At 41.7% G+C, this 8,689-nt stretch overlaps 2 protein-coding genes and 1 long non-coding RNA gene across 4 annotated transcripts in view; 1 reads left to right on the top strand and 2 right to left on the bottom strand.

The window, feature by feature from the left end:
* The window catches only part of LOC118343564, a 4,939-nt gene extending 4,498 nt beyond the window's left edge, over positions 1-441 (bottom strand). For both annotated transcript variants that reach the window (XR_004797566.1, XR_004797565.1), the window contains exon 1: positions 336-441. This is a non-coding gene — a long non-coding RNA (uncharacterized LOC118343564). The remainder of the gene's footprint in view (positions 1-335) is intronic.
* Positions 442-784: 343 nt separating this feature from the next.
* trim55b (tripartite motif containing 55b) lies at positions 785-5,855 on the top strand. The gene is made up of 8 exons (XM_035682436.1): positions 785-1,205; positions 1,560-1,729; positions 2,827-3,004; positions 3,139-3,234; positions 3,943-4,176; positions 4,286-4,308; positions 4,765-4,889; positions 4,986-5,855. The coding sequence occupies exons 1-8, from the start codon at positions 1,077-1,079 to the stop codon at positions 5,156-5,158; spliced, it is 1,128 nt and encodes a 375-aa protein (XP_035538329.1). The 5' UTR covers positions 785-1,076; the 3' UTR covers positions 5,159-5,855.
* A 1,579-nt stretch (positions 5,856-7,434) lies between these two features.
* On the bottom strand, positions 7,435-7,941 carry crhb (corticotropin releasing hormone b). The gene has a single exon (XM_035682425.1). It carries the CDS (start codon positions 7,939-7,941, stop codon positions 7,435-7,437), a length of 507 nt encoding a protein of 168 aa, XP_035538318.1.
* Positions 7,942-8,689: the final 748 nt, after the last annotated feature.

The following is an 8,689-nucleotide window of genomic DNA, read 5'->3' as shown; positions in this document are numbered from 1 at the left end:
GGATCGATGCCCGCATTCTCCAGCGACACTTTTTTTTCGGCTTTAAAATGTTTTAACGTTATATTCTTTCCACTAACCGCAGCAATAACAAGCAGGGGGATTTTATAAGGTGTGGTTGGTGCGTACACGTTTGCTCCACTCGCAACTTTGGTGATATAAGTGAGTCGTGAATACAAATAAAGTTAGCTTTAGCTAGCCGGCTCTCGAAGTGCAAATAACAATTACGCAAGCACCAAAAAAACTTGTTAACTACTAATTTTAAAGACGTTACATTTAGTTTATTGCTCTGTAAAACTATGTCCCCTTACTCTTGCGGTTAATTGATGTTAAAATACCTGTTAGGCCTCACGGTCGTCGACCCTTCAGTACGCGAAGTTGCTGCGAACTGATGTCGCTTGTGATGGCTGCCCGGGATGGCGCCGGCTAGCCTCTTCAACGTTATCTAAATTAACTTAGTTATAAGTTACGTCATGCTAATTTAACTTAGTTTATCTAATAAACATCTGTTTACTGTTTAATTTATACTTTTTTTTTGTAAATATTGTTTAAAAATAAGATTTTGTTCATCATTAAAATCGATCATGTGCTCATTATACATTTAACATTTAATGTTAGGTGCATGTTTTAACTGATGATGCATTTTAGTTTAACCCAAATATTTCTGTAAACCTAGACATTAGGGGGGATATGCATTAACTGATTCATAGATGTGATGCAAAGTCTCCACCCTTTTTAAAAACACATATATAAACACCGCACAGTCCCCTCTGGTAGCAGTCAGGAGGAGGATGAAGGGGCTAGTGGGCAGCTGTTCAATACTGCCCTGCTCAGTTTCAAATATGGGCACGGTAACCTTTGACGTGACAGCAATAGCTGCTAAAAACAGAACTGACAGCAGGGAGATAGGAGCCCACACCCGCTAGGACGAGAGCAGCAGGCCTACTCTTCAGCCTGACTCGGGCCTACTGTAGATTTGCTTTCAGAAACGGACTCCTAACTAACTTTACTGGCTTTTAGTTGTCTCAAACAATTGAGTTTTATAGTGTTTTATGTCTCTTTAATAGCGTTTGTCAACAATGAATAACATGGACAACCTGGAGAAACAGCTGATTTGCCCCATATGCCTGGAGATGTTTACAAAGCCTGTGGTGATTCTACCCTGCCAGCACAACCTCTGCAGAAAATGTGCCAACGATATTTTCACGGTAAGAAACCGGATAAAAAGCCACTTATTTGTTGTTAGTATTAAGAGAAACGTATTTATTAACAGCTGTGAAACACTGTTGTTACATGTTGACATCTATAGCTAACAGGCTTTGTCATTTGAACCACTTTTATGAACCTGCCCTACATTTGTGCGGTATTAAAGGCCCAACTAGTATCAGTTGTCGGTGTATATTCTCATATATAACAGAAGTGACAACTGATCATAAATTAACATTTAAAGCTGTGTTTACAAACGTTATTAATGTAATAAATCATTAAAAAATCTTGAATTTACACCTGTTAGTCAGGCCCATCATACTAATTTTAGGGTTTTGAATTGTGACTGTTTACAGGCCTCAAATCCATACCTACCAACAAGAGGTGGCTCGTTGACGTCTGGTGGCCGCTTCCGATGCCCGTCCTGCAGACATGAGGTGGTCCTGGATAGGCACGGTGTTTACGGGCTGCAGAGGAACCTGCTGGTTGAAAATATTATTGACATGTTCAAACAGGAGTCCAGCAGGTGAGATATATCAGATACACAGGTGTAATCAAGTTTCTTTATCAAGCAAAGCTGTCTTTAACCCTGAGGCTCAGTGGATAGAGATAGTAACAGAGAATAAGGACAGTCTGGTGGCATGATGGCAGGAAGTGTGGCTTTTGCTGGTGTGGCCTAAATCAGAGAACCACAAACAGTTTTCTAGTTATGGTAAACAGATGAAAGTTAAATGTCCTGGAACTTTACTTCCCTAACATGTTTTTCTTTTTTTCAGAGAATGAGCTACTATCTGTCAGAGCTTCCCAAAACGTTTGTATCAGGAGCTCATCGTGGTTGTTAAAGACTCAACTTAATATTATTAGTAAAGGGGCTAAAGTAGGATGTGATAAACCGATAAGAGTCAGTGGCAGTTAATAATTGTTAAAACTCAACTACTATTTGTGTTATTTGTGTTAAGGCAGCAATGGTTAATATACCTTTTAAGAATGTTTTAGTCTTAAAATAATGACAATGTTGACAATAATGACAATGTTACAACAGCACTTCCACATATAGAGCACAAAACATTATAAAATACAATGATGATGATGATAAGGTTAAATCGTACTTCCACAGAGAGTAACATATTGGTGCATGGCGTGATCCCTCTCCGTCATACCAGCTTTATCATCACTGAAAAGTCCTGGAAAATGATCCCCAGAAAGAGTGGAACCCCAGTCACAGAGCTGGTGTGGATGACAGGAAGTTTATAGTTTTTAGTCATATGTATACACAGATCGGATCCACAACAGTTAATTGATATCTTGAGTAATTCTTATGGGATAAATTGACTTGACAATGTTCTAAATTATAGAAATTAATTAATTAATAATTAATTGAACATAACACTTAACACCTGTATATACTGCACAGCGTTATGGTGATGTATCGATTACAGCGCCGACAGTCAATGTGCATGGCACGGCGAGGCTGATGGATCATCAATGAACTCCTGAGATGTGTACCTGTGACATTATCAAACTGACATTACACGTCACATCAGTATGCGCTGAAATGCACGGCTTTGACCGGAAGTTACCACCGTTTTTTTTTTTGTTTTTTTTTCCTTTCAACCTCAACAGCAGCAAACCGGCGCCGGAGAGAAAGCGAGAGATGCCCATGTGTGAGGTTCACGAGGAAGAAAAGATCAACATTTACTGCGTCACCCATGGCGTGCCCACATGCTCCATGTGTAAGGTGTTTGGAGCCCACAAAGACTGTGAGGTGGAACCCATCACCAGCATCTATGAGACAAAGAAGGTGAGGAACACTGTCCATCATGATAGATAGATAGATAGATAGATAGATCTCATTCTGACCCTATGTTTCACCCTTACCTACATTAAGTCAGGTCAGATCTCACGTATTTACTCTGCCATGTCCTTGCCCCCCAGACGGAGCTGAGTGACGGGATTGCCATGATGGTTGGTAACAACGACAGGATGCAAGGCATCATTAGTCAGCTCGAGGAAGCCTGTCGTGCCATAGAGGTCAGTGTCCAACTGCTGCAGCGCCTGGCCGCTCACTCACGCAGCACGCACTTGTTCTGTGCACACGCTAATGCACCTGCACTCACCTGCACAGACATACAAACAGGCGTAATGTGTCCTTGTCACCGCCACTCTCTCTGCTTTTATCTGTCTGTGAGATCTAGACAGAGAGGTGGAGGGATGAAAATTAATGTCTTGATGCCTCAGTCTGTCTCACGCTCTCTTTTCCACATTTTCTTCTACATGCACTTAGCAGGGCACTTCATTCTGCCTGTGGCCCACTGACATTAAAAATGAGCAGTGTAATTGATGGAGGGAGAACAGACAGCTTTCCTATGGTTCACGTGCCACAGTTGGACATAGTAGGGAGGAAGCTGGAGTGACTCCAGTCCCCCATGTGTCACCTACAGTGGACGGACACGCAGAATGAGCTTCACTGTCCTCCCTGCGCATATGGCACAACCGGATGGGCGGAAGACAGGATAACCAGAACACTTGTTAGTATTTACACGGCCGTACACAGAAAGCTATTACCTCATTTTCTTTGGTTTTCTGTACTCTGTTGTACCCAAGATGTTGCATTTCCATACATTTCTCACCTACAAGACTGTGATGAATGATTAATATACATAGATGGACTTTCAGAATTTATAGTTTTCCCACATGTAAGTGCATGTGTCTCCGTCTGTCTCTCACTCGCGTGCATAGGAGAATGGTCGGAGGCAGAAGACTCTGGTGTGCGAGAAGTTTGACCAGCTGTACTCCATCCTGGAGGATAAGAAGAGGGAGATGAGTCAGAAGGTGACAGTCGAACAGGAAGAGAAGGTGAACTATATCCGGGACCTGACCAGGAAGTACGGAGACCATCTGGAGGAGAGCTGTAAGGTTGTAGAGAAGGGGATCCAAACAATGGAGGAGCCTGAAATGGCTTTATTTCTACAGGTCAGATACCAAATTAGGTTCAAACTCAACATAAAATGGCTACAGTTATTATTATTTTATGTATAAGCTGAATGGATAATTTGTCTTTTCTTTCTCTTGTGTCTTTCAGAACACAAAGCCTCTCCTCAAAAAGTGAGTACATGTTTGTATGCATCAATAATTACACTGACGGTGGGTAAGGGGAAATGTATGTAAAAAAAAAAAGAGCGTATTGTCATTTTAAGGTCAAAATACTTTCTGACTGTAACACACTAATAACTACTGCTGCGTGTGTCTTTTTTAGTGTCTTTTTGTTGTTTGCAGGGTGTTTTTTGTTCATATCCTTGTGAATGATTTGCTAAATTTACACCTGCACCTCCACATAAAACCACCAACCTAATGCAGCAAGATCACACCTGCTCTCTGGGAGCTGTCGAAAGTACTTCTGTTAAATGTGGCATATAACTATCTTTAGCTGTTGCATCCCAAAATAACTTGTGGAATGTGCTAAACATCACAGATTGATTATATATAACAAGTGTTACATTGGCTGTCTGACGGTGAATTCTTTCCCCCAATAAATATGCTAATTGCACCCTCTGCACTCAGGATTGCAGAAGCATCCAGTACAGCACACTTGGACAAAGTCGAGCGTGGCTATGAGAATATGGATCATTACAACATCGAGTTCAAGAGAGAGGGCAAGGCCCTGCGCAGCATTGACTTCATCCAAGGTGAAAGGACAGAGTTGGTGATGGCAGCAATTTACTGCTTAAAACTCACCATTGTATGTATCTTGACTTTTATATCGCTTCCTATTCTTTCTACAGATGACGAAGATGAGGACGAAGAGGATGAGGATGGAGAAGCGGCCGCGGAGGAAGGAGAGGGGGCCCAGACTGTTTCAGGAAGTAGCGCTGTTACCGCCGCCCCCGTCCCACCTTCTGCCCCCCAGCAGGTGAACTCCTCCACAAGCGCAGCCAAGAGCGCTGCTTCGACCTAGCTGTCAGCCGCCGGCCCCAACAACACCCTAAACCCAGGAGCAGGATAAGTTTTGCTCCTAGATGTTGATTTCAGGTCAGTTGTGATACTTTTTCTCCCAGATTGGGGAACAGCGAGACGGATTTAGATCTGTGCCGAAGGGAAAGTCTGAGTTACTGAGGTAGATCTGAAGGAAGAGACAGAAGTTTAAATTCTATTCTCTCTCTTTTATTGTGATTGTGTTAGCTTGCATCACTGCATACTGACTGGTACATTTTTTGTCTGATTAAATACACATTTTGGTTTCTCTTTTAGGTGTTTTTTATTTTATTTTTTTACGTGCTGAATGACAGACAGGCTACGAGTGTCTCTTGGTTATTCCCAGATTTCAGACGTGTTCAGAATTTTTTTATGTAGCTGACCTTTTGCGACTCACTGCTTAAACTACATCATTAGAGAGCATGACAAGGGGGCCTCAGGTTTCCCTCCTTATCGTATACTTTTTTATGGCAGATATAACTTTATGAGTAGGGTAGCAGAGTATAAAACTATCGCTGTGACATTTCAGTGTTTCATACATGCAACAGCCTGTATTATGTGTTGTGTTCTTTGTTGTGTAACACAGGTGTTTTTTGTTTCTTTTTTCGAATTATGGACAAAACATCACATTTTGCCTAATTATGGTGTAATAAATCTTCTGTGTCATTAAAACAGAATTGAATATAGATATTTCTCAAGTTCATTGGTTGATACGAGATTACAAAACATAACTCACTTGCCACATGTGTCACTGTTTTCTGCCTGGACTGAATTACCAATGAAATTGATTTTGTGTAACACCCTACCAGTTTGTGTGTCTGTGTGTACACATGTGTACAGGAAAAATACATATTTTTCTCTTTTCTTTACACTCTTTTTCATATATTTCTGTCCAAGGATATTCATGTGGAGAACGCAGCAGTGTCACTTTATAGCTTGTTCAGACCGTTCTACTGTATTGTCGTGATACCATTCCTGCCCACAACCCACTGTATACATAGCAGAATGCCAGTTGCTCTATTTGCTGCCCTGCGATGGTCTCACCTTGCTGTGACTCCACTATTGAGGCAGTCCCATCTAATTATTGTGTGAGTGAGTTGGATCCTTTACAAATGGGCACAATGCAGCACTAAGCCCCAAGTTGCTAAGTGGGCCAAACAGAATAGGATGACTCACACCCACAGCTCTTGTTTAGTTTACCCTGACACTGTGGGTCAAGGATCAGCACAGCATGCACCCACACACACACATACATACACACACACAGTGTCTTTCACACTCATTACCTATCAGTGGTGAATCTTTTAGCTGTGTTTGCCTCTTACTGCTATAATGAGAATTGCTTCTTGAGGATTAAGGGTTTAGGAGAAAGGATGCTGCATGAATGTTCTTCACCTGCATGACTGCAGGCGCTCCTACAGCATCCTTATGAACCACTTCGGCAATTTTTTTTGTTGTTACAGCTCTTTTTGTGTGTGTGTTAGAGAGGCGGCACAGTGTTAACCCACGACTTGGCTCCAGAGCAATGCCATGGTTACACCATATAATACTTTTATATTCAGTTTGAAAAACCTTTCTCTATCAATCAATATTTGTGTAGGCAAGACTCAAGATGCTGTGGCCATGTGTGCTCAACCAACTGTTTGTTTGTTTTTTACCTTGAACCTGTAGACCTATATTAATGTATATTTCTCCAATGTAAGATTACAAATCTGTATGTCAAACATTAGGAAAGTGTATGTTAATAAAAATTAATAATTAAAGTAACTGGGAATAATTCGTTTTCATGGGAGTTATTATTAACTCATGTAAGGATATCGACAGAGAAATGTAAGCATTGCTTTTAATTTTTTATTAAAAAATATAGATATAAGACGTTCTCTTGCACAACAGAAAATGACTGGTTGCACATAAGTTTATTAACAAACATAAATATCATAAATACAGTGATTCATAATCTAAAACAAAATGCCAATTTTGTCAATGCAGTATTTCATGTCTTAACCAAAAGTATTTCATCTCAAATATGAAGAACGGTGTAATTCTACAGATTTGACACCAACATTAAAATGGCAAGGTACAATCGGATCATAAGTCAAGCCCGTTTAAGCTCCATAGTTTGAGGTTAAAGCTATAAATAATAGAGTGATAAAGCAGCACTATATTGTACAGAGAACGTTTTGTGTGCTGATGGTAAAAATGCAAAAAAGAAAAGAAAAGATAGGGAAAGGAGATCTTTGGCGGACTGGAAAGAGGTCTTCATTTCCCGAAGAGCTCCATCATTCTTCTGTTGTTTTGCGCTTGCTGGGCCAGCTGTTCCGCCCTGGACATCTCCATCATCTCCCGGAGCAGGTGGAAGGTCAGGTCCAGGGATATCGGCGGATCCTCGGACCTCCTTCCCCTCTCCATCGACTCGTCCCCGCGGTCTCCGAAGCCGCTTATGAGCGCCCTGATGTTCCCAACTTTCCCTTGTAAAAGACGCCGCGTCAGCTGGAGTTGCAAAGCTCTGTTGTAGATGGCAGGTGATCCGCCGGGATACATGGACGATGATGGGAAAGAGTTAGAGTCCCCGTTGCCCAGTCGGATGAAATACTCCTCTCCAAGCCGCTCCAGGATGGGGCCAGACTGCTGCTGCTGCTGGGAGTTTTGGGTTTGGGGAGCTGGGACGCGCAGGGCACCGCCAGGGCTCTCAATAGCCCGACATTCGTAGCGGGGTAAGAAGGCAACTAGCAGAATCACGGTGGTACCAAGTAAATTGAGCTTCATGTCAGGATATCAGCAGGAATCTGAGAAGAAAAACAAATTCCTGGATTATTTTCATGTCATGTTCCTTTTTTTATCCCAGTTCTGGTGTGAAATGTGCTGCGTAATGAGAGATTTACGCACGTAAAACAGTCATCGCATTAATTCAATCTGGGATATTTCGTGCGTAAAAGACTAGAGACTGGATTTCTGGCACAGTAATGGATAAACTGGAAGTTTAACTATTATTGCCTGCAATCTATGCTTGTTTCCAGGTCTATAAAACAAAATCAAGTTTGAAAATCCAAGCAATTACTAAGGACAACAATTTGTTAGAACGTTTGTGAAACCAAAGATCTGTTCTTTCTGAGTCAAGTTGCGCCGAGAAAACGAGAAAATGTAACCTGCCAAAGAAGGCATGCAGACAAACTCACAATATGTATTAAATAAATGAAGCTTTTCATACCTTCAATCTTTAGAGGAGGTCCAGTACAGCCGTGTAGGTTGCCAGGTAGTTGGCGAGATGCCGCCCTCCTTCACTTCTTAGAAGAAACAAGTATATAGTTACTTAAAGAGTAGATGCTGAATGGACTTATATAGCCAGCCTCACTATAAGTGTCGCGCACCGAGCTGAGATTGAGTCTGCGCGTTCTTGCATGGGTGTAACGTGAATGGACGCCTCTGACAAAGGGCTTTAGTTTAGATGAGATGAGTCATATGTGAGAGTGCGCGCGCGTGCACGAGCGTCTACCTCTGTGCTTTCAGCCCTATA

The sequence above is a fragment of the Morone saxatilis genome, unplaced genomic scaffold, assembly GCF_004916995.1.
Source record: "Morone saxatilis isolate NCDOM2014 unplaced genomic scaffold, NCSU_SB_2.0 Contig0, whole genome shotgun sequence".
NCBI classification, from domain to species: Eukaryota; Metazoa; Chordata; class Actinopteri; family Moronidae; genus Morone; species Morone saxatilis.
Note: the sequence above shows the minus strand (reverse complement) of the source record. Positions and strands in the feature narration are given on the sequence as shown.